The sequence below is a fragment of the Tenrec ecaudatus genome, chromosome 14 (genome assembly GCF_050624435.1).
Source record: "Tenrec ecaudatus isolate mTenEca1 chromosome 14, mTenEca1.hap1, whole genome shotgun sequence".
Taxonomy (NCBI): domain Eukaryota; kingdom Metazoa; phylum Chordata; class Mammalia; order Afrosoricida; family Tenrecidae; genus Tenrec; species Tenrec ecaudatus.
In genome coordinates this window covers 32,099,444-32,123,728 of record NC_134543.1, presented here as the reverse complement: position 1 = coordinate 32,123,728, position 24,285 = coordinate 32,099,444, and the positions used below count along the sequence as shown (strand labels likewise).

The following is a 24,285-nucleotide window of genomic DNA, read 5'->3' as shown; positions in this document are numbered from 1 at the left end:
GGGACATAGGTTTGTAAGACAGTCAAAGCAGTGGGTCTTACATCTGCGATGTGGGAGAAGAGCCCACAAGAGTCAGGCCAAGAGAGAGAGGGGGGGGGGGAACAGGTGCCTGCTCGCTGAGGCCGAGGAAGGGAGGGAGCCCGGGTGGGGGAAGGGAGCCTGACAGGACCTGTTGTTTGTTTGTTTATGAGCTCTCAGGGAGGGTCCCCCACCTGGTACCCTCTAATTAGGTTTCAAAATGATCCCAATGGGCTAGCCCCAACTCCCAAGCCAAACTCTCTAGAGTCCTCGGAAAGCAAAAGCTGGGGCTTATTCCCACAGGCCGCTTTCCAACTCAGCACAAAGGTTTTCCATGAGAACCACGGGAAGCTCCCAGATAGAGATGCAAGGGCTGTGAGACAGGGGTGAGCGGGAGGTAAAGCCAGAAGCTCGAGCTGTCTGTGGGCTCTGCAGGGCTGGGCAGGGAGGTGGCCCTGGTGGCTGCCCACTGGGCTCCTGCCCAGCTCGATTCTCTCAGGTGGACGCACCCTGCACAGGTCTGGTTTCCAGAGCCTGCTCCAGGTGCCCCTCAAGAAAAGGTGACCATCATGTTCCACATAGTCCACGGAGAACTGGTTTGGGGGGCAGGCAGGGGACAGCTGGCGACTGGGAAGGTCCTTCGTGAACTGGCTGGAGTCAGGTGCAAGTAGACAAAGGGTGTGGGTAGACCAATCAGGAGAAGAAATAAGAAAATGTTTCAAACTAAGGGTATTAAACCAAACAGTTCAGGGTTAAATCTGGAGCCAACCACCCAGGTTCGAATCCATCCTGCAGCAGCCACTTTCTACCTGTGGCCTGAAGACTTCTCTTGCCTCCATGTCCACCTCTTTAAAAAGAGATCGTGGTAGGACTTAACGGACAAGGTTAGTGCAGGGAACCCATTGCTAGGTCCAGTCCTTGGTGCTTCGTATGCATACAAGGAAGGTAGGAGTGGTTCTTGGTGCTTTGGAAAGAACCAGAGACCCAGGGCCTGGGACAGAATGAGCTGGGCGGGCTAGGGAGTGAGGTGGGCCCTCTGAGTGGCAGTGATGTGCCAATGCAATTCTTCCCACCCACCCCCTCTCCTGTTCCCAGCCTCCCACATGGTGGGCCCTGCAGGCTGACTCTGCAGTCCCACTCCAAGTCTCTCCTCCTCCCCCTCACGTGGCACCACTAACCGGGTGCTCTAGGGCGGGAGGGAGGCCGAGCGTGAAGAGGTTGACGCCTCTGCAGAGATTTTCTCTGATCCTCCCAGTTTCAAACGTCCTGCCCCGTGGGCCCTACAACTGCATCGAGGTCCCTGAGATGCCAGCCTGCCGGCACCCTGACCGTCTCTCCTAGGCTGCCTTTGATGCCTGGAAGCAGTACCAAGGAAAACCTGTCGGAAAGCATTACCTAATTTTGGCTGCAGGAAATGTGGTCCCCGCACCCAGCAATGAATTTTCCAGAGGAGGAACACTTGCCACCGAGTTTAAATGAAAATGGCCCTCACAGAGGTCTGTGGGCTCGCCTGCTCAAAGAAGGAGCATTGCATTTCAGTCCATTTTCCTGGAGCGTTCAAGGTCAGGAGCCTTACACTGGGCATTTAAACTCTGCCTGTCGGGAGCTTCCCGCACATTGCTCCCCTTCCCTGGAGAGGTCCCACTTCTTCTCTTTTTAGTGGGAGTTTCCTTGTCTCTATTAGCCCTTTGTTCTCTTCTCTAATCAAACCCATTTCTCTCTTGCTTGTGTGTGTGTGTGTGTGTGTGTGTGTGTGTGTGTGTGTGTGTGTGTGTGTGGTGAACTGGGTGAAAGTTGACAGAGCAGATTAGTTTTCCATCCAACAATTCAGACCCATGTTATTTCATGCCGTGAATTACAATCCCCATAACGAAACACCACTTAACCTACTTTATCCTGTGTTTCCCGTTCCCATTGCTTCTTCTTTCCTAACCCTGCTGAACGTTGTCACCGGATCAATGCTGTTTGTTTGTATCTCCAGTGGTTGGTTACTTTAAGGTGTGCACATACTCCTGTGTTGTTGTTCCCTTTATAAGACTATCTGCTGCTTGGCTGACAATTGAGCCTTGGGAATAAGTTCCTTTCCAGACCTGAAGGGTGACGACCGGCCATCGTCTCAGGGGTGTCACCAGTCTCCGTCTGACCAGGAAGCCCAGTTATTTTTTTTAAATGATTGTGATTTTTGTTCCACATTTTCTCCCACTCTGTCTAGGACTTTCTAATGGGACCCCTTGCGGAACAGTTGGTAGTGGCAGCCAGCTCCCCTCTAGTTCTTCTGGTCTTGATGTCATGGGAGCCGGAGTTCATATAGCCCCTTAGTCCACTGGACCAGGTGTCTCTGTTCATCTCGGACTTGCTTCGATCCTCTTTGCTCTCAGTAGGGAAAGACCAGTAGTTGTACCTCAGATGGCCTCTCATGAGCTTTTCAGACCCCGGTCACTACTCACCGGAGTAGAGTGCAGAGCATTGTCTTGGTGGGCTGTTATTCCAGTGGATCTTGGTGCCCCTAACCATTGTCCTGAGCCCTCACCCAGCAGCTTATTCCCTCAAGGTGTTTGGTGACGTTTCATAACTTTGTGCCCTGTACACTCCACTACCTTCATGGATGTTTTGCAACAAAGATAAATACTCATGTTCAAATATCCACTGTTAACCCCATGTGCACATCTTTCTATGCATCGACTCATAAACCAAAAGCCAAACTCACAACCATCGAGTCAAATCCAACTCATAGCGACCCTAGAAAACAGGATAGAACTGCCCTCGGGGGTTTCTGAGACTGTAATTCTTTATGGGACTAGAAAGCCTCGTCTTTCTCCCATGAAGCAGATGGTGGTTTCGAACTACTGACCTTGCTGTTAGCAGCCTAACATGTAACTGCTGGCCTCCTTGATGCCTACAACCACAGGGTTGTATCTGGAATAGTATTTACTTCTGTTGCCTTTAACTCTTCCACTCCTCGCTGTGCCTTCCGCTGCCTCCATCATTCTTTATTGACCTTCCTCTGATTGTTTATCCCCTTCCCACTCACCCAAGGTCACCCTTGTCTACCCTTTAGTCAGTAATGTGCCCTTGCTTCCCCTTTTACTTCTGGGAACTGTAAAGGAGAAATGTTTCTTTTAGTGTGGAAATCTTGGCTTGCCATTTACACTAGTCTCAGGTTCAATGAGCCCATACAATAGTGGTCCTTTTGTGATTGACTGTGTTCACTCAGCAGAATGTCCTACAGGTTCATCCGTGTTAGGAGATGTTTCACAGACGGATAGCTAGTCTTTAATGTTGTGTGGTGTTCCATTGTGCGTCTGTGTGTTTATCCATTCTTCCAGTGATGGGCATTTAGGCCGTCTCCATCTTTTTGTGTTGTGAGGAGTGCTGCAGTGAATACGGGTCATGCATGTATCTATCCTTGTTGTGGCTCTTACACCAAGAAGAAGGATGGCTGGGCCATGTGGTATTTCTATTTCCAACTTTTAAAGGAAGTATCATGCTGATTTCCACAGTAGTTGTACCACTTTACAACCTACTGGTTGTGCACAAGTAACCACCACCATTTCTACAGTACAGTAGCCCAGCTGTATCAGTTAGCTAGTGCTGCATAACAAATACTAAGTGGCTAAAAATGGCATACACTAAATAAGCGAATGGACTTTGAGCTCACATTTAATTGTAGCTCTAATGCAAGAACAAGTCTTTCTAATGACATGGCCCTACTCAGTACTCGATCTCATGGAGAGATCACTGATGATATGGGTGAAAAACGTGGTGAAGACATCAGATGGTGCACGGCTATCAGAAAGAACAGCACTGAGGTCTTAAAGACTTGTCTTAAAACAAGGAGCCATCTATGTGAGGTGTCAACTAAGTCCCACATGGAAGAAGCATACCAGCCTGCATGATCCAGGGATTATAAATAATAAAATCCAATCCAGAGAGGGTGCCGTGTCAGATCTTCAATTCTGAGCACCCAGTTTGCAGCAGGCTATGGATGACAGTGGAAGCCCAAATCCATGTGGATTAAGCCTCCAGTGAATACCCTCTGACCATGACCCAGGGGTGTGACTAGCCTCACTCTCAGACAGAGAACTTGTTAAGTCAATTACAACAGATGTAGTTGGGTTACAGTGTAACCACCTATCATCTGATCTCCCTTTTGCCCATTTAAAATGTGTTTCTGTTTCTAATGTTTTGTTGCTTTCTTTGTGATTAAGGTTTCCTCCATTTTATGTTGTCATTGTTAGGGGGTTTCTTATGTTTCTTGATTTTGGTTTTGTGTGTTTTCGGTATATGAAATCCAGAATGGGTAAATCTATAGAGGCAATAAATGGATTAGTAATTACCTAGGGACATGGCAGAGGACCTTGGGGAGAAATGAGGAGCTAATAACAATAACTACAAGGAAGAAGAAAATGTTCTAAAATTCACTGTGATAAAGATAACACAGCTCTTCTTGACTTGATTGAAATATCGAATTGTATGCTAGGCACATTATATGCTATGAAACAAAAGACTCTGACGATTACTCACCTTTTCTTCTGTGCCCACAGGCTCCATCAGCCCTTCCATGTGTCTATGAGCAACTGTGGGTTGGGTAGACAGCTCTGTAGATTTTGGCTGGACTCTCTCACATGTTTGGCTTTAGATGTTGCTTGAGTAGCCCATATGATTTGCATTCAGCTGCTAATCTCATGGTTAACAGTTCAAAGCCACCCAGATGCCCATGTCTGAGAGACCTGGTGACCTGTTTCCAGAAAGATGACCACCAAGAACCCCATGGAGCAGTCCGACTCAAGAATACAGAGGAGGGGCACCATGAGTTGGAATCGACTCAACAGTAATAGGCTCGGTTTAGGGTTTGGCTACATCAGCCGGAGGTTGGCCTCAACTAGCCCCACTGGGATCCCTTTTGCATACTCTCGTACCTTCCAGCAGGCTGGTCTGCACTTGTTCGCCAGGGGATAACAGGAGTCCCTGGGCAAGAATAGGGCATTTAACAACACCTCTGGAGGCCTGGAACGGCCACTCTCGTCACTTCTGCTGCAAAGTTAAGGCCAAACCCAGGAACGAGGCCAGCCCGGTTTCTCCAGTTGCCATCAAGTTGACTCCAACTCCATGGTGACCTCGGATTTATCAGAGCATAACAGTTTCCATAGGGTCTACAATGGTCAATTTTTCAGAAGTATATCACCAGGCCTTTCTTCTGAGGTACCTCTGGGTAGACTCAAACCTCCGACCTTGTAGTTAGCAGCCAAGTTCAATAGTTGATGGCACCATCCCACCATTCCTGCCCAGATTTGCGTGCTGAGGAAACAGACTCTATGTTTGAAATTGAGCTACTGTACTGGGGAATGAAACAACCAAGTTCATTGGCTTTGAGCAAACACAGAGTCTTGTCCATGAAGGACGTTCTTTTGAGCATGAGACAAAGGGCCTTGGGGCATGATGTTTGCTTTATCTGGAGACTCTGCTCAGAGGCCCTATGGTTACGGATTCCCAGTTATTCTGCCTAAGAGCATTGAAGCTAATGTCTTATTCTACTTGGAAAGAATTCTCTCGAAGGAGTTCTTTGTCCCCCACCCCGCCCCCCTCCCCCGCCCCAACGCAGGCCTTCTAGAACTGGACAAACAGACCTTAAGAAAACAAGACTCTATACACCTCTTGTTTCCAAATTGTCTGGAAAGCCTCTGTTTTGCTCTATTTCCCTTGAGGATCCTCCCATCTTTAGCAGTGCTGAGCTGCGCCGCCGTCCCCGCAGGCATCGACCCGCTCTGTGGGCGCGTGGGGAGATCACTTGTTTATCTCCTACCCGCTTCTAGACTTTGTGTGTCCTTCCCGCGGCATTAGGAGGCATTTGGGTGTCACAGCTGACTGCCGAATTGATTTTCCCTTAGAGCATCGTCTCGCTTGCCCATCCCTGAGATTGCGGCTGCTCCCGGAGATTGGATGCTGGCTCCTCCGCTGCCCCCTGACCCACAGAGATCATGAAATGTAATTAATGAAATGACATAAGACAGCAAGGAGCTGGAAGCCCTTAGGATCTATGACAAACCTGCCAGGGTGATAAAATTCAGTGCATTTCATGTCTAAAGGTAGCTTCGGGCGAGGGGAAAAAAGGGACCTAAGCGAGTCTTTCGAACTTTGCTTTTCTGTGAGTCTGAACGCAGCGGCGTCACAGCTTCTCCTGTCTCCAAGCCTATCTTAGAGGAGGGGGTGAGGGGTGAGGTGGGGGACACCAGAGGTAACATCGTCACCAGGTCCATTGTCTCCAGATCAGGATCTAGGCCCTGTCCTGCGGGGCCAAGGACAAGGACCAGGACCAGGACCGTCACAGCTGGCCTGGGAGGCAGGGTGCCATGACTTTGGAATGAAATCTCCCTCCATGTTCCTTCTGTCATCAAAATTGCCTGGGCAGCTGTCAAATGTGTGCGGGCAAACGGAATTCAAAGATAATGGAATTTCCCCCACAAACTTTGTGGCAGGCCCTGGCATGGTCTCGGGTAACCTGCAGTGAGGAGGTTAAGACAGCAGATTCCTGACCGTGCCGACCAAGCGTGCGCCTGTCCTTTTGGCACACACACTGCCTGGCATTTCCTTCCCTTTCAGTCAGAATGGCATCACCAGCCTCCTGCCTGCCGCCATCATTCCCTTTGTGTGTGGCCCTTCAGAGACTTGCTTGTACCATAGAGACGGGGCCCACAGCCCCGCCTGCTCTCCATCGTAGAACCTTCTGTTTCAGGTGCCCGTGGCACATGTTCTCTTGGTATTTCTCAAGTAGGAAGAATGTCCCTGCTGGGAGTTGGTTTTCACCTCCTGGTGGCCCCATGAGACAGAGCCAAACTGCCCCGGAGGGGTTTCTCGGCTGCCCTGTCTTGACGGGTGAATTGTGGGATCTTCCTCTCACAGAGTCGCTAGAGAGAGGGTGTTTAAGTGGAGCCCTGCGGGCACAATGATGAAAGCAGTCGGCGCTGCTAACTCAACAATCAGGATGGGCGGTGTAGGGATACACACTGGGCTGCTAACCGGAAGGTCAGCAGTTCGAAACCGCCCCTTGGGAGAAAGGCGGGGCCTTCCACTCCCATAAAATGTGACAGTCATGGAAACCCACAGGGGCAGTTCTACCCTGTCCCGTAGGACCCCCATGCATCAGCATCGCCTCGACAGCATCTGCTTCCATAAAGATTTGCCGCCTTGGACTCCCCGAGGCAGCTCCACACTGCCCTGCAGGGCGGCTAGGGACTCAATGGCTGTGGGTTTGGGCTTGGGAGTGTTTAACCATTGCTCCCCTACGACTTCCAACCCCATTCCTTGTTTTCTCTCAATCAGTAGTCTCCCGTGGCTGCAAGCTCCTTTTCCCTGGAGCCCAGCGATGCCAGGACCACGTCATCTTCTCCCCACCAGCTTTGTAAACCAAATTCCACATGTGTACTTACACTTGGGACTCCATCCGGGCCACCCCACCCTCCGTGCAGGATGGGCACCACCACATTCTCCTGCCCCAGCTCCCCGGTCAGACTTTTCCTACATGTGGCAATGGGGTGCAAGAAGCCCCAGGTGCCGACTGAGGGAAGGAAACGGATCCTTCCCTAGAGCCTCCAGAGGGAATGCCGGGCAATTCCGCTGAAACCTGAATTGTAGCCAATTCAGTGAGAGCCAGCGCAGACCGACCTCCAGAACCGGAGGATGAAAAGACATCGTCTTCTTCTTTTTTTTTTTTTTTCACAAGAGAAAAGCTTGTAGTTAGTTCAGGGATCGTTTGCTGGCCCTTAGGAGCGTTTTCCAGTCCAGTCTGTTGGGGCACCACGCCCTGGCCCCAAAGTCCACTTTCAGCATTCCCTGGGGACCTTGCCACTCCATTCCCTTGCTGTTCCGCTGCACTCCTCCAGTGATTTGCCTCAGTGTGGTGGGATCAGGTCAGGTGCAATTCCCACACTGTGTCTCCGGTGCTGTCCCCTGTATCGCCCTTAGTCACTGAGGGGCATCATGTCTCATAGTAGGGCCAGCCATGTTGTTCTCTCTGTGGACTGGCTGCTCTACTCAGGAACATCATCATCACGGCCTGGTGGGCCAGGCTGTGCTCCACTCTCTCTTCCTGCCCCTTCATCTGCTCCCGTGTGCTCTGATCAGATATGTCCATCTCCCGGAGCTGCAGAGTCAATGTCGTCCTTTGGAACACATTCTTTTCGGGGAAGGGCAGGAATCCACTTAATTTATGGTGCTGGGGCCAGCCTCCCAGACCTCTCCACTGGTTCCCTCCTCCACGCCGGGATATTGCATTCACACCTTGTGACACTGGGTTGAAGTCTGGTCCCACTTTCCCTGTGGAGATATAAACAATACCCTCCCATTGGGTGGATTAATGCCCCATGACCCCACTACCCTTTTCTTCCTTGTATTCATCCTTTTGTTTTCCTTTCCCCACCTCCTCCACCATTGTCTACCATGTACATCCCTGGTTTTGGTCTGGTCTCTTAAAGTGGCATAGGGAAAAAAGCTACTGTATACAAACATTTTAGGGGTGAAGACGGTGTAGTATGGAAAAGACATCATCTTCTTTAAGCCATGTCGACAATTGAGACTCAGGGTGACCCTATTAAACAGGGTAGACCTATCCCTGAGTGTTTCTGAGACAGTGACCCTTCACAAGAGTAGAAAGCCTGGTCTTTCTCCCAAGGAGTGCCTGGTGGCTTTGAACCCCTGACCTTGTGGTTATGACTCATGGAAAATGAAAAAGCCAGTAACCAACTGCTGTCGAGTTGGCTTAGATGCATGGCATCCCTTCATAAAGTAGAACTACGCGCATAGGGTCTCTGGTGTCTTTCTTCTTAGATGACGCTAGGTGGACTTCAACTTGCCACTGTGGAGTTTGCAGCTGAGCACATTAACTGTTTATATCACCCAGGGACTCCAGGGAACTGGCCCAGCACCCCCATCCTGCCCTTTCTCTGACAACCTCAAGAGACCCAAACGATACATTATCTTCCTCTTGAACAGAGCACCCTCTCGCTGAAGTCTTTCTGTGGCCAAGAGTCATGTCTACCCAATCCTGATGACTGGATACACCCTTATTGTCGGCCCATCCTTACTATGAGGCACCATTGAGTAACTGCCAACTCAAGGCGACCCCGGGGACCGCAGGATGAGCGTGCCCACACCTGGGCCGTCCTCACAATCCCTGCTGTGTGTGAGCCCGCCTTTGCACCTGCTGTGTCAATCCGTCTCCGTGAGGGTCTTCCTCTTGTTCACTAACCCGCTACTTACCAAGTGGGGTGTGCTTCTCCAAGACTGGCCTCTCTTTATTACATGTCCAAATGCATGGAGAACTAATAATAATAGCATTTAATTTTTAAAAGAAAGCAGATGGCGAGTTGTAGCTTACAGCAGAGTGAAGAACATGGCAGCCTCCATGCTGGGAGTGGGGAGGGAGCCAGTGTGCTTCCGGAGTATCTAGATCGGGCTCCTGAAAGCACAGGGACCATGGAAACCAAGAGTAATCCGTGCATGTGGCTGGCATGAAAGGAATGGGTACAGACTGCTCTCTGGCACCTTCCGATCCCTAGACCACTGCCCACCTCTTCAGCTAGGAGACTACCTCCACCCCAGCAAAGAGACTGACCCACAGAAGCCACACGCGCAGGCCCAGGTGATCTCAGAAAGACCCAGCAGCGCACCAGAGAATTCATGGGAGTCCATCCACCGAGGTCCATCCCTTGGTCCCCTCACCCTGTCCTGGGAGCCAGGCATGTAAGTCCACGTGTAAAACAACCACCCATGGACTCCCTCCACTCTGCGCGCTGTTTTTGATGTTATTGGAACACAGTCACGTTTATTCATTTACATCTTGTCTACAGCAGCTTTTGATTATGGTGGCAGTGCCCAATAGGTGTCGCTGACATTAGCGAGACCCCATAGCCTAAAATATTTCCATGTGGCTCTTACAAGGGGAAAAAAGGTTACTAAGTCGTATTTAAAATATTAAAAAAAAACAACTAGAGAGAGATGTTCTCAGAAGACTCTGGAGCCATCAGCAGAGGTTCCAGGGGAAGGTCACTGATGGAGCACATCATCAGGAGGACCAGACCATCCACACACACACTGAGCTCCCGAGTGGCTCCCAGTACCTCACTCTTCAACACAAAAGGATGCCCAAAGATTTTCCAGTCACCCAAGGAAGGCTCCCAAATGCAAGATTATGCCCCAATCAGGAAAGAAAGTGGAATATGGTGGGATCAAGGGGAATTAAAGAAACAGAAGAAACTTCATTTTTTCTTGACACATGAGACATAGAGTCCACCTACATTTTCCACCGCTGAGGTTTAGTGGGAAGAAGCTATCCCACATTTAATGTGTGCTGCCTTCTGGTGGGGGGTTGTATGGCTGTGTGGCGTTAAAGAACTGGGCCCTTATCAGGCATCAAAGAACAAAAAATCATATCATTGCGAATGAAGGGGAGTGCAGAGTAGAGACCCAAAGCCCATCTGTAGGCAACTGGACATCCCCTTATAGAAGGGTTGACGATAGGAAATGAGCCAGTCAGGGTGCAGTATAGCACTGATGAAACCTACAAATTTCCTCTAGTTCTTCAATGCTTCCTCCCCTCAACTATCATGATCCCAATTCTCCCTTACAAATTCTGCACTGGTACAGATAAGAACTGGAAACACAGGGAATCCAGGACAGATGAATCCCTCAGGACCAATAATGAGAGTAGCAATACCAGGAGGGTAAGTGGAATGTGGGGTAGAAAGGGGTAGCTGATCACAAGGATCTACATATAACTCCCTATGTTGGGGACGGACAACAGAAAAGTGGGTGAAGGTAGATGTCAGACAGTTTAAGACATGACAAAATAATAATAATAATTTATAAATTATCAAGAGTTCATAAGGGAGGGGGGCCCAGGAGGGAGGGGAAAATGAGAAGCTGATACCAAGGGCTCAAGTAGAAAGCAAATGTTTTGAGAGTGATGGTGGCAACACATGTACAAATATGCTTGACACAATGGATGGAGTGTGATAAGAGTTGTGTGAGCCCCAATAAAATGATTCAAAAGGGAAAAAAAGAAAAGAACTGGGCCTTATTCCACCAATCGCAGGACCAGAGGGCCCTGAGGATGTATATGTCCCAGTAACTGTACATCAAAGTCCACATTGCCTCAGTTTCTTTCATTTCATTCTAAAGAGCTTCCATGATTTCAACAACAAAGTCAAAGCAGAAAACAATTTAGTCTTGAACGAGCTCAAAGGAGACAGCCTGAAAGCCTTCAGATGGGAGAAGACATGCACTTCCCTCGTCAAACAAGGAGGGACGACCAAAGCACGAGAGAGAACTCTGGAAACAAGAGTACCATCATTCGGATTCCAAAGAATGGACCGGCAGAAAGTTCAGAAGATGGTCAAAGACAAGGAGATGATCAATGGGAGAGAAAAAAGTCGTTAATCAATTTAAGGTGCTTAACTACAAAGAAGTATTCCGTCAACCCTTGTACAGCACGTTTGCATTCCATGGACCCATTTATACGCAGGGTTTGGTTTTTGACCTTTTTTCTTTTGGGTTGGTTGGTTTTGGTTTTGCCCTTTGGCATTGTGTACTGAATGTTCTGTGGCCCACCGAAAGGGCCGACAACTCTGTCTTGGGAGAAGTACAACCAGGATAGCAAGACTTCATCTCACGCACATGAACTTGTCAGGAGAGCCCACTCCCTGGAGAGGGCCGCCATGCTTGGTAAAGTGGAGGGGCAGCAAATGAGAGGAAAGACCTTGACCAGATGGGTGGACACAGTATGGGAACAATGGGCTCAAACGTAAGCACCACTGATGCAGGAGCAGGTGGTGTTAAGTTCAAGTGCACATACGGCAGTTATGAGTCAGAACCGACTCGACGGCCCCAGCTACAGCATCTGTGTTGTGGGCAACACAAGTGTCCCCAGTGTCTTCTTGAAGGTGATGGGTGAAGCTGATCATCTCCACGTGACCACTTCTTCCCTCAAGTCCCTGCTAGCCCCTCCCCATGCCACCTCCCCTAGCTGGACCTCCTGTGCTGCGCATGGTCAAGCATTCGGCTGCTAGCCACAAGGTGAAGGATTCAAGTCCATCCAGAAACGCCTTGGAAGAAAGGCCTGGCCATCTGCCCCCCCAAAATGGACCATCGGAATCCCTTGGCAGCACCGTCCCAGTCTGACGCAGAGTGCCACTGTACCGCCCGCAGTCAGAGCAACAGGATGGCTGGCAACTCGCTGTCTGGTGGTTATGGTTACCCATCCCTGAGAAATCAAGCTGCGCCAAGACTCAGCTGAAGAGCTGCCGGGGGGCCGGCGGGGGGAGACGGGGCATGGGGGTGCTGTACAGAGCAGGTGCGCCCCCTCTGCCTGCTGCAGCGCCAACGAGCACTAACAAAAGTTGCATTCGTCCCAGTGGGAGTGCAGTTATTGCTTACGACATGGGGGCGTCTGTGATGTTTCTGTGAACGCGTATGAGGTTCTTTCTGTAGGAAATCGGTACCAGCCTGTGCTCTGTTCCCCTGCCGCAGCTTGATTGCGTACACGGAGCAATACGTGGAATATGACCCCCTGATAACACCAGCTGAGCCTTCCAATCCCTGGGTCAGCGATGACATCACCTTATGGGACATAGAGGCGAGGTAAGGAAACAACGTCTTGGGGTTTGAGGATGGGAAGGGCGTTTTTAAGCACATGTAATCGAGAGATTCTCTGAATGTGAACTCTTGCTGGAGGAGTGGCTGGGTGGGTAAGCTTGTGATGGAAAGGTGAGACATTTAGGCCCGCCCGGCGGTACCCTGGAAGAAAGGTCTGCCAATGGACTTCCAAAGGCCCCAGCTGCTGGAAACATCGACTCGATGAGAACTGGTTCAGTTCGGCTCTAGTCCGGTTTGGTTTGGTTTTTTATTGCTAAGGAAGAAGTCACCTTTGGAATGGCTCCTCCTCCTCCCTGGCTTCATCTCCCCATGTTGTTGCTTCTTCAGTCTCTTCATGGGTCCTTATGGGGACATCGTGATCGCTGGATAGACAGCCAATCCTTTTCATCTTTGCAAACCTGATAGGTTTAAAAGGACCTTCATGCTGCTTTTTATTTCTTTGTCGATGTGCTTGGGAAGCTGTCATGGGATTATTGTTCATTTTTCTTTTGTGACTTGCCTGCTTTGTGCTCTCTGCCCGGTTTCCTAGCAGGCTGTTTCCCCGGGGGCACTGAGCGCACACGCATTCCCTCTGCCCTGACTTCGGTTCTCTTCATTGTGCTACCTGCTGGCTTGTGTTACCTTCAGTTTCATTCGAGCCACTCTCACTGGTAAATGTTTTCATGCACGATCATGTTAATTCCTATGAATAAAAGTGAAGTATACCCAAAAATAATAAAGTAGATGCTCCTCTTTCACATCCTCCAAATTCCATTCACCCTCAGAGTCATGTTAAATAGAAATCCTTTATACCAGCCTTTTGAAACTTGTTTAATCTATCAAGATTAAAAGAACCAATAAGGTTGTCCCAGATGGTAGCAAGGAGCCCTGGTGGTGCAGCAGTTACATGTTGGGTTGCTAATCACAAGGTGAGCAGTTCAAAACCACCAGATGTTCCTTGGGTGAAAGATGAGGCTTTTTACTTCCATAATGAGTTACAGACTCTGAAACTCACAGGGGCTGGTCTACCTGGCCCTACAGGGTCGCTGTGAGTCAGAATCGACTTGATGGCTGTGAGTTCGGTCTTGATTTAAGATAGTGACATATCCATCACCTTACGATGTCCATCTTTATAACAAAGACCTAAGAAACAAGTGACATGGCTTTGGAATCCTTAGTGTCAAAGTCAAGGCTGAAAAATCATGCCACATGGAAGGAGAAATTGACCGGTAAGCGTGGACACTGAGAATCACATCCTGCCAATGAAAGCAGCGCAGTACAGCCACCGGAGACAAGCAGCCAGCATTCCCCATGAAAGCCCTCATCACGGGGGAGCTGAGTAGAAGTGGCTCTCCAGAGCTGTGTAAGAGAGCTTCCTGTCCTGCCAAGTTGAATTCACTCACCTCACCCATTGCACCCCACGGTCCAGAGGCTAAGGGATCTGCAGTGTACCCCACCATCTTCTATCTATTTGCCCCTCATGTGATCACATCCCACAGCACTGACCACTGCACCTGTCACTTGAGCTGAGGCTCACGGATTGGTGGCACCTGACCCTTCATTCACCTACTTGTGCCAGGGAGCCACAGATCAGCGGCACCCACCCCTCAGCTTAGCTGTCTGCACTGGGGCACCATGTACTGGTGGTTCTCACTGCTTCTCCCAAACTCCCCCACCCCCCACACACACACCCAACAACTATGGCCATGAAGTTGGTTCTGAATCATATTGATCCTGGACAGGGTTTCTGAAGCTGTAAATCTTTTAAAGGAAGAAGATCATTAATCTTCCCAGAAAGCTTCCTTTGTCTCCCTCAGAACACTTGGAGGCTTTGAACAGAGCTCCCCCCCCCCCGCCCCCGCGGTTAGCAGTTCTACGCTAACCTGATAACGCCACCAGGGCAGGAGCCCACAAACTGGAGGATCTCTGTGTCGCTATGACACAGAAATATAGGCTACTAGTTTTCCAAATACCAGCAGCGTCTTTCCTGTGGGCAGGATTTCAGCAGAACTTCCAGACTAAGAACAGACTGGGAAGAAGGAGTAAATTGCCCTCGCCTGAGGGATTAACCACTGAAAACTTTATGAGTGGCAGCGGAATATTGATTTGATGCTGGAAGATGAGCTGCTTTTGTTAGAAGGCATTCAAAATATAACTAGGAAAGGACTGCACCCCCAGTAGAGCCTACTGGAGTAGATCCTGACAGTGGGTACAGAGAAAGCTCTCGGGGTCTCCATTTGCTGAGACTATAAGACTCAGAATGAGAAAGAATAGCCCAAAACACCTACTGTACATACTCGAATGTAAGCCGACCCAAGTATAAGCCGAGGCACCTAGGTATTACCTGGGAAACCCGAAAAACTGATTGACTCGAGTATAAGCCTAGGGGGGAAATGCAGGGTGTGAATTAACACAGAGACCAGAGGGGAGAGACGGAGCGCAGCCACAGACACATCCTTACCAGTTCAGCTGCCAGATAAGTGAATCACTACAGGTGCTTCTGAGAATTGGAGCCATCCATGTCATAGGACGGCTCTGATTGGTTAGATGTGAGTAAACAAACAGTTAAAGCCCTGCAGTGTCAGCGGGGCTTTGAGTGAACAGTGGAGAAACGGCAATCACCGCAAGATGTTACACCTCGCTGGGGTACCACTGACCCGTGTATAAACCAAACCCCAGTTTTTCAGCACATTTTTTGTGCTGAAAAACTTGGCTTATACATGAGTATATACAGTATTCATAATCAGAATGCCCAATGTAAAAAATAGGAATTTAGGAAAATTGGAAGTCATCAAAAATGAAGTGGAATGCATAAATATCAATATCTCAGGCATTAGAGAGCTGAAACGGATTGGTATTGGCCATTTTGATTGAGACAATCAATCCGATAATAGATCCTGTCAGAAATGGCAAAATCAAGAGGAATTGCATTCCATTCATCATCAAAAAGAGCACCCTAGATCTGTTGTAAAGTGCGATGCTATCCGTGATGGGATAATATTTATACACCTACAAGGAAGTCTAGCTAGTGCAACTATTATTCACATGTCTTTACCAACCCTCAAGCTAATGGTGAATAAATGGAAGAATTCCACCAACGTCCAACTTCTTCAGTCTGAAATTAACCAAACATGCGTTCAAGATGCGTTGATAATTATTGACAATTGGAATGTGCAAGTTGGAAACAAAGAGGAGGAATTTTTCTTTTTAAGACTCACTGCCAACCCATAACAACACCTTAGGACAGAATAGAGCTGCTCCTTTGGGCTTCTGAGCCCATGAGCCTTTACCGGAGTAGAAAGCCTCATCTTTCTCCCTGGGAGTGTCTGGTAGTTTTGAAATGCTCATGTTGTCGTTAGCAGGCCAACACATAACCCTCTGTGACGCAGTACATAGAAATATGGCCTTGGTGATCAAACAAAGCTGGAGTTCACATGGTAGACTTTTGTAAGATCAACGACTTCTTCATTGAAAGCACCTTTTCTGAACAACATAAATGACAAGGGTACATATGGACATCACCAGATGGAATACACAGGAATCAAATTGACTACATCTGTGTGGACAGATGATGCAGAAACGCAATATCATCCCTCACAACAAGACCAGGGGCTGACTGTGGAACAGATAATCAAGCCCACATGTAAGTTCAGGTTGAAGTTGAAGAATGTTCAAACAAGTCACAAGGGCTAAGATTCCATTGAAGTATATCCCACTTGAATTTAGAGAACATTTCAAGAACAGATTTGACACATTGGATGCGAATGGCCTGATGAAATGTGGAATAGAATCGAGAATATCATACGTGAACAGTAAAAGGTCATTAAAAAGAAAGAAAAGACCAAAGTGGATTTAAAATGAGACTCTAAAACTTACTGCTGAATGTAGAGTAGCTACCATATATACTCGTGTATACGCTGAGTTTTACAGCACATTTTTAATGCGGTTTTTGTGATAAAATTAGGTGCCTCAGCTTATATTTGGTTCAGCTAATACTTGAATATATACAGTAAATCAGGTGTAAGAAATTATCATGTATTAGAACTGAACAAACCATTCCACAAAACATCTCAAGAAGACAGAGTATTTTAATGAAATATGCAAAGACCTGAAGTTAAAAATCTTGGGGGATGGGGGGCGGGAAGAACACAGTAAATCCAAGCTGAAAGAAATTAAAGAAAAATTCAAGTCTTGAGTTGTAATATTGCGGGACACTATGGACAAAATAATGAATGATGTAAGAAGATGGAAGTGTTGCTGTATCCCAAAAGACTTGGTAGGCACTCATCTGTTTCAAGAAGTAGCAGATGATCAAGAACCACTGGTGTTGAAGGAAGAAGTCCAAGCTGCACTGAAAACATTAGCAAAAAAAACAACAAGCCTTCAGGAATTGACGGAAAGCCAAACAAGCTGATGAAACCCTGAAAGCACTCAGCAATCTATGCCAAGAACTTTGGAAGACAATTTGCCAACAAACTGGAAGAGATCCCTGTCTGTGCCCATTCCAAAGAAAAGCAACCCAACTGAAAGCAGAGATTATCAAACAATATCCTTCATGCCACATACAAGTTAAACATCGATAACGGTAACTCAAGAGCAGTTGCCCCAGTACGTGGACAAGGAGCCGCCAGCAACTCCAGCTGGGTTCAGAGGAGGCCATGGGATGCAGAACATCGACCTCAGGTGGACCTTGACTGAAAGCAGAAGATATCAGATCGATGTTTATTTTGTGTTTCACTGATGACCCAAAGGCCTTCGACTGTGTGGATCATAACGAACTACTGATAACTTTGAGAAGCACGAGAAGGCCTGAGCACTTCATTGCACACAAGCGGAATCTGTACACAGACCAGAGGCAGTTGTTCAGAGAACAAGGGAACAGTGTGTGGTTTAAAAGCGGGGCAGATGTATGTAGGCAGGGGGGCAGGGGGTGTATCATTTCACCATACTTATTCAGTCTGTATGCTGAGCAAACAATCTAAGAAGGTGAACTATAGAAAGAAGAACTGCAGCATCAGGACTGAAGGAAGGCTTATTAACAACCTGGGATATGCCAATGACACGACCCGCTTGTTGAAAGCAGAGAAGGCCTGAAGCACTTGCTGGTGTTAATAAGAGACTGCAGGCTTCAGAGAGGCTTGTAACTCGTAAAGAAAACCCAAATCCCCACCAGTGAATCAGCAGACAATAGCATGATAAACAGAGAAAGGATGGACGGAGGTTGTCAAGGACTTCCTTTCGCTAGGTTCCGCAATCAATGCTCATAGGAACAGCAGTCGAGAAATCAGCCCATGTATTGGGCAAACGTGCCGCATAAGAACTCTTTAAAGTGCTGAGGAGCGAGGATGTCGCTTGGAGGACTAAGGTGCACCTGAGCCGAGCCCTGGTGTTGTGAATTGTCTCCTACACGTGGGGAAACTGGACAGTGAAGAAGGGAGCCTGCAGGAGTCTCTCGGCATTTGAATTTCAGGGCGAGAGAGGAAGCATGTAAGCAAGCATGGGCTTCCATAAGAACAAACAAACACGTCTTGGGAGAAATAGCCAGAATGTTTGGAAGCAGGGATGGAAAGACGTCACCTCACATACTTTAGACAGGTTATCAGGAGCGATGGGTTGCTGGAAAAGGGCATCCTGCTTGGCAGGGAACGGCGAAAAATAAGACTCTGGGCAAGATGGATGGACACAGCCCCTGCAATGATGGCCCCGAACATACCAGTTATGAGAATGGCAGAGGCCGGGGCAACATGTCATCCTGTTGTGCATGACGTCACTGTGCGTCAGAACCAGCTTGACGCCTCCTAACAGCAAGAAGACCCACGCTGCAATCTGAATGGTGTACACCCAAAATGTATGTCCACCGGGAACCTCAGACTCTGGCCTTATTAAGAGAGAGGGTCTTTGCAGACACGAGCAGTTAAATTGAGGTCTTACTGGACTAGGGTGGACCTTACCTCCAGTGACTGGTCTCTGGTGTGAAGACATGGAGGAATGCAGAAGAAAAGACATGTGATGCCAGAGGCAGAGATTCTAATGGGGGTGGAGCTACAAAGCAAGGAGCCAAGGTTTATCCAGAACCTAACGAACCCAGGAGAGAGGCACCGGACAGATTCTTACAGAATCCCACGGGCAGGAGCCACCCCTTGATTTCAGCACCTTGATTTCAGACTTCTGGCCTCTTGAACCCAAAGGGAATAAATCACAGTTTGGGACGATGTGTTACAAGAGCCCTAGGAAATTAGGACAGTGGCTGACCTTAGATGGCATTCTGCGCATCTGCAAGCAGGATCGAGTTATGTCCCCTTTTTCTTCTCTCTGAGGAACATTTCTATCCCCCCCTGGCCCTGGCAGTGGTGTCAGGAAGTCCATTGGCGAAGCAGAGTCTAGAACCAATGCTAACATCACATTAAGCCCAGAAGTGTGCTGGCCCATGAACGCAAAGTCTGAAGACCACCAATAATATCATCAAAAGGCTACGTCTTTGTTCAGCTTCTGTTTCACATAACACGTGTGTATTAGGATGTGCTAGGTTCTAAGCGAGAAGCGCTCTGGAGTTAGAAATGTCACGGGGTAAATAGAATGGGCTGTCTTACTACCTGGGCAGCCCTGGTGACTTATTGGCTGCAAGGTGGGCTATGAGCTGCAAAAGATTGGCATTTCAAAACCACCAGCAGCATCAAAAGATATAGCATCTGGAGTCTTAAAGGCTTGAAGATAAACGAATGGCTATCTAGCTGAGAAGTAACAAAGCCCACATGGAAGGAGCACACCAGCCTGTGTGATCATGAGGTGTTGATGGGATGAGGTATCAGGTTATCAAAGACCCAGAGCAAAACATCATCATGTGATTGAAGGGGAAGTGTGGAGTGAAAGCCCAAAGCCGACCTGTAGATAATTGGACATCCCCTTACAGAAGGGTCCTGGGGAGAAGACGGGCCAGTCAGGGTGCAGTGTAGCACTGATGAAACATACAACTTTCCTCTGGTTCTTTAATGCTTCCCCACTCCCTGTTATCATGACCCTAATTATATCTTACAAATCTGGCCAGACAGGAGCATGTAGAAGGGTACAGATAAGAGCTGGAAACACAGGGAATCCAGGACAGATAAACTCCTCTGGACCAATATTGAGAGTAACCATTCCAGGAGGGTAAGGGGAAGATGGAGAGTAAAGGTGGGAACTGATCACAAAGACCAACCTAAAACTCCCTCCCAGGGGGATGGACAATAGACAAAGGGGTAAAGACATGAAAAAATAATAGAGATTTATAATTATCAAGAGTTCAGGAGGGAAGGGAAAAATGAGGAACTGATACCAAGGGCTCAAGTAGAAAGAAAATGCTTTGAAAATGATGATGGCAACATATGTACAGATGTGCCTGACACAATGGTTGGATGGATTGTGATAAGAGTTGTACGAGTCCCCAATAAAATGATTTATTAAAAAAAAACAGCAACAGCTCCTCTGGAGAAACATGGGATTTTCTGCTCTCATAAGCAGTTAGTCTCGGGAACCCACAGGGACAGCGCTATCCTGTCCTATAGGGCCACTATGAGCCAGTATTGACTCCGTGGCAGTGAGTTTGGGTTTGGTCTTACCTGACACTGGAATCCTTTTTTGATTTGCAAAGGACATGAAGAAGCCGCCTGGTGCAAAAATAAAAAAGGAGGGGGGGGGTAGGAAAGACCCAGGGAGCAGGGCTGAGCAGGTTGTATTCAGTCCCTGGAGAAACTGAGAAGAATTCATGGTTCCTGAGAAGGAAGAGATCCAGGTCGTGAACAGCCAAGGAGGAGAAGAGAGGTCTCAGACCCTAGGGTTCTGGCTGTGTGGGGCCAGGGAAACCCCTAGCACTAAGATGACTGTGGTAGGCCAGGTTGACTAGAGAAACAAATCCAGAGATGCTCATACATGTGTAAGAAAGAGCTTTGTATCAAGAAGTGGTTGCATATCAGGAAAACATCCCAGCCCAGTCCAACTCAAGTCCATAGGTCCAAAACTAGTCCATGAGTCCCTCCTCAGACTCGCGCAGCCACCTACAATGATGCAGAATGCAGGAATATCACAGGCTGGTGGATGCAAAGTCCTGTGGATCCAATGGTGGTGGATGTGTGTCCAGGGCTCTGGCAGCAACCAGGGTCCACCAGCAGGAAGGTGAAGGCAGAGAGAGATGGGGAGTTTCCCAGGAGAAGGCCACGCCCAGAGGAAGTTCCCATCACTCTGTGACCTGATTGACAGGCCAAACTCCACCCTTGCACGTCTACATATCTTCAAGTTGACCTGAAATTATGTAACTACCACAGTGACCAAGAACCCCTCAAGGGCTGCAATGTCAAGTGCGTGATTTTTAGGTTCTGTGCTGCTGGATAGTACAATAGGAACCCTCTTTCCAATATGCCCACATTCCAGGCCAGGTTCTCCCAGACACTTCTCGGGAAGGAGGGATTTTCAGGGTGTACAATGATCCAAGGTGGCAGAATAGAGGCAGCATCAGAGAAAGTAGGAACCGTGAGACTATCAATCCCCTGGGAATCCGCATTAATCCGTGCGTCCTTATGCAAAGTACTTCACCCTCTCTGGACCATGGGGACTCTACTAGTACATTTGCCACAAAGAAGTCGTGAGGACTCTGGTGAGTGGGCAGAGGTCAAGCAATGGAAGCAATGCGTGGACTATGGTTAAGTGCTGGCAGGGGGTTATCAGATCCATACCGGATGCAGCATTCCACCTTAAGCAAACGATGCACTCTCCTGGATGAGCAAAGACATTTCGGATCAGTTTAGGGTCGCTTGATAGTGGAAACACTTGATTTGGGGGTCACTTGATGGCACAGTGGGTTAAGCGTTTTTCTGCTAACTGAAAACCCAGTGGTTCGAAGCCATCAGCCTCTCTCCAGGAGAACACTGGGACCGTGTGCTTCCATGGAGAGTTGCGGCCTCGGAAGCCCTGTGTGGTCCTTCTGCTCTGGCCTGCAGGGTTGCTGTGAGTTAGCGTGGATTTGATGCTGTGTGTGTGTGTGTGTGTGTGCGTGTGTGTGCGTGTGTGTGCGTGTATGTGTGTATGTGTGTGCGTGTGTGTATGTGTGTGTGTGTATGTCTGTATATGTGTGTGTATGTGTGTGTATGTGTGCGTGTATGTGTTTGTGTGTGTGTGTGTGTGTGTGTGTTGGGGGGTGACTTTCAATAGGATTCTCTCCAGGAGAATGGGTGGGGAGGGGGTTGAAGGAGGAAGAAGAGTAACACTTTTAATAAAAGGTTAGGTTCATGAGGCATCTTGGGTTAGACAAAAAAGTCAAGAAATATTGGCATCAAGGACTGGGACCTTAGCTGATGGGTCAAGACAGTCACCACTTGATAGGCTTTCTAGTCACCCCTGACCCCGCGTTAAAGAGACTTTCCACCCTGGGTTACAGGTGGTGGAGGAAAAGTCTATGCAGATTTAATCGACTCTGTCGCTTGTCTATGGGGCATCTCCCTCTGGTGCATGGTTGTCAACGCATTTGTGTTGTAGAGACTATGGCGCAGGTCTTTGCCCATCACTGGTCATTTAAAAACCTTCTTGTTTCCCCCTCTTCAAAGCAAAGAGCCAAGCCAGCAGAGAGTCAAGAGGTGGGGCTTCTCGTTTGATGAGATGTTGAAGGACCAGGTGGGACGAGACCAATTCCTCCGGTTCCTGGAGTCCGAATTCAGTTCAGAAAACCTCAGGTAAATATCTCAAAGGTGTGATCTGTGTGTGTGTGTGTGTGTGTGTGTGTGTGCGCGCGCGCGCGCGCGCGGCATCATAAGTCTCTCTTTCTGCGTTCCTCTCAATGAAAGCGTGACTCTGGTTCAGATTCAAAGCCCAGTTCATCTGCCTCCGGTGGAAATGGAGAAGAATAAACTAAACCGTGCTGCCGGTTCGCCCCCACATTCGCACCTGCCAGCACCAGCAGTGTTCAGTTCTTAAAGTACAGATGCCGTCAAGAGGCCCAACTCTTGGCTCTAGAAACGTGACTGCAAGAATGGTGGCATCCTTCGTGCCCTCAAACCACAGAACCTGGGGGCTCAGTGGAGATGGGCAGCTCGGAGACGCTCTCCTCCGATCAATCCCAGTCGGCGTCTCGGACACGTGGCAGGCAAGACACGGAAGAAGGGTCAGCGGGTTCGTTTCAGAATTTCAAAGGTCAAAGTAAATATCATGCAATAGCCAGAGCCCTAACTGCCCAAGCTACGACAACACACTTCCCCTGGGCGGGGGGGGGGGGGGCTATGCGTGGGCTTCTTTCTTTGTGTCACCGTTATCCTGAACCCAGCCCAGAGCTGTCCTGCAATGCAGAAGCCTGGGCTCTGATGCCGCCGTTCACTGGGCCGGTGCTCCAGCCAGCCACACTTTGCTTCTGCTGCTCCTCGGTGTCCAGGAGATCCAACTGTGTTTGATGTCTTCATGGATTCATCGTTACTGTTTAGGGGAACTGTATCAATGGATTAATAATTCCTGTTTAGTAGATGAAAACATCACACCTTCAAAATATGAAAGGGAGGAGCAGGGAAAACGGGTGTCTTACAAGGTCCCAACAATGTGCCTGTTTAACTTTTCGTTGTATTCAATGAAGCATCCGAGCATCTATGGGAAATGTGATTTCCCAAAGACCCGTAATGATCTTCGCAAACCAGTGCTTTCCTCCTTGGAAAGATGGACAACTCAATCTTTCCCTTTTCTTTTCAGCATCGGCTTCCCTTTTATAGAACTAGGCTAACACTCATCTTCCAGTGACGCTTTCTCAGGAAGGGTGTTCTCTGTGGTTCTTAGGTGCCCTAGGGTTGGTTCTGACTCAGAGTGAAGCTATTATAACCCAAGGGAACACCACCTGGTCCTGCCCCATCATCACCCCTTGGCTCTGTCTGAGCCCGTTGCGGCCGCCACTGTGCCAGTCCATCTCTCTGAGGGTCTTCCTCTCTTGTACTGACCCTTGTCTTTGCCAAACGCGACATCCTTTTCCAGAGATTGGTCTCTCCCGAGAGCAGTGTTCAGAAGACACTTGGAAGTCCAAGGCCCTCACTGGCTTAGTCATCATGCACATGACATTGATCACATCCCTACGCTGCATCAGCAGGGACGTTGGTGCCTCAGTGGTAAAACTGCGTGCAGACAACCCAGGGGTCATTGGTGCACAGCCAGTGGGACCTGAGCTTCCAGACTGAGATGGGCTGATAAGAGAGGCCTGACCTGTCCACCTGTGAAAATCAGCCAGTCGCCGCCCTTTGAATGACAACCGTGCCCCCTACAACCCATCGTGGGGCGGCTGCAGCAGTTCTTCCCATTGTTTGTGGGACACCGTGGATGGGGCGAACCCCATGGCAGCCCACAACAACAGGGCTGTGTCCCTCCTCCCGAGGGTCTGCTGGGGGGTGGGGGGGTGTGCAAGAAATCAAAGTGAATTGTGTTTGTCTGCCAAGATCTTCGAAGGTCCTTGAAGAGAAAAACACAAGAGCAGTGAAATCATTCCGTGAATGTCAATGGGAATACAGCCCGGGAAAGAAGACCTGCCTGAATAAGGGAAGGAGCCGTGTCTGCCAGGGCAGGCAGATCCTCAGCTGGATGTTGAAGATAGCAGGAGATAAAAATAGGAGAGCGACCCACATGCGAAGAATGTGCGGGCCATGACTT

The 24,285-nt window shown here is 48.8% G+C and overlaps 1 protein-coding gene across 6 annotated transcripts in view; it reads left to right on the top strand.

Moving 5' to 3' along the window:
- RGS6 (regulator of G protein signaling 6) overlaps positions 1–24,285 on the top strand; it is a 201,815-nt gene that overhangs the window by 119,698 nt on the left and 57,832 nt on the right. For 3 of the 6 annotated variants that reach the window (XM_075530604.1, XM_075530603.1, XM_075530608.1), the window contains exons 11-12: positions 12,541–12,651; positions 22,218–22,343. In XM_075530604.1, coding sequence (XP_075386719.1) covers positions 12,541–12,651; positions 22,218–22,343 — 237 coding nt within the window. The remainder of the gene's footprint in view (positions 1–12,540; positions 12,652–22,217; positions 22,344–24,285) is intronic. The other 3 variants (XM_075530607.1, XM_075530606.1, XM_075530609.1) reach the window with 1 other exon arrangement.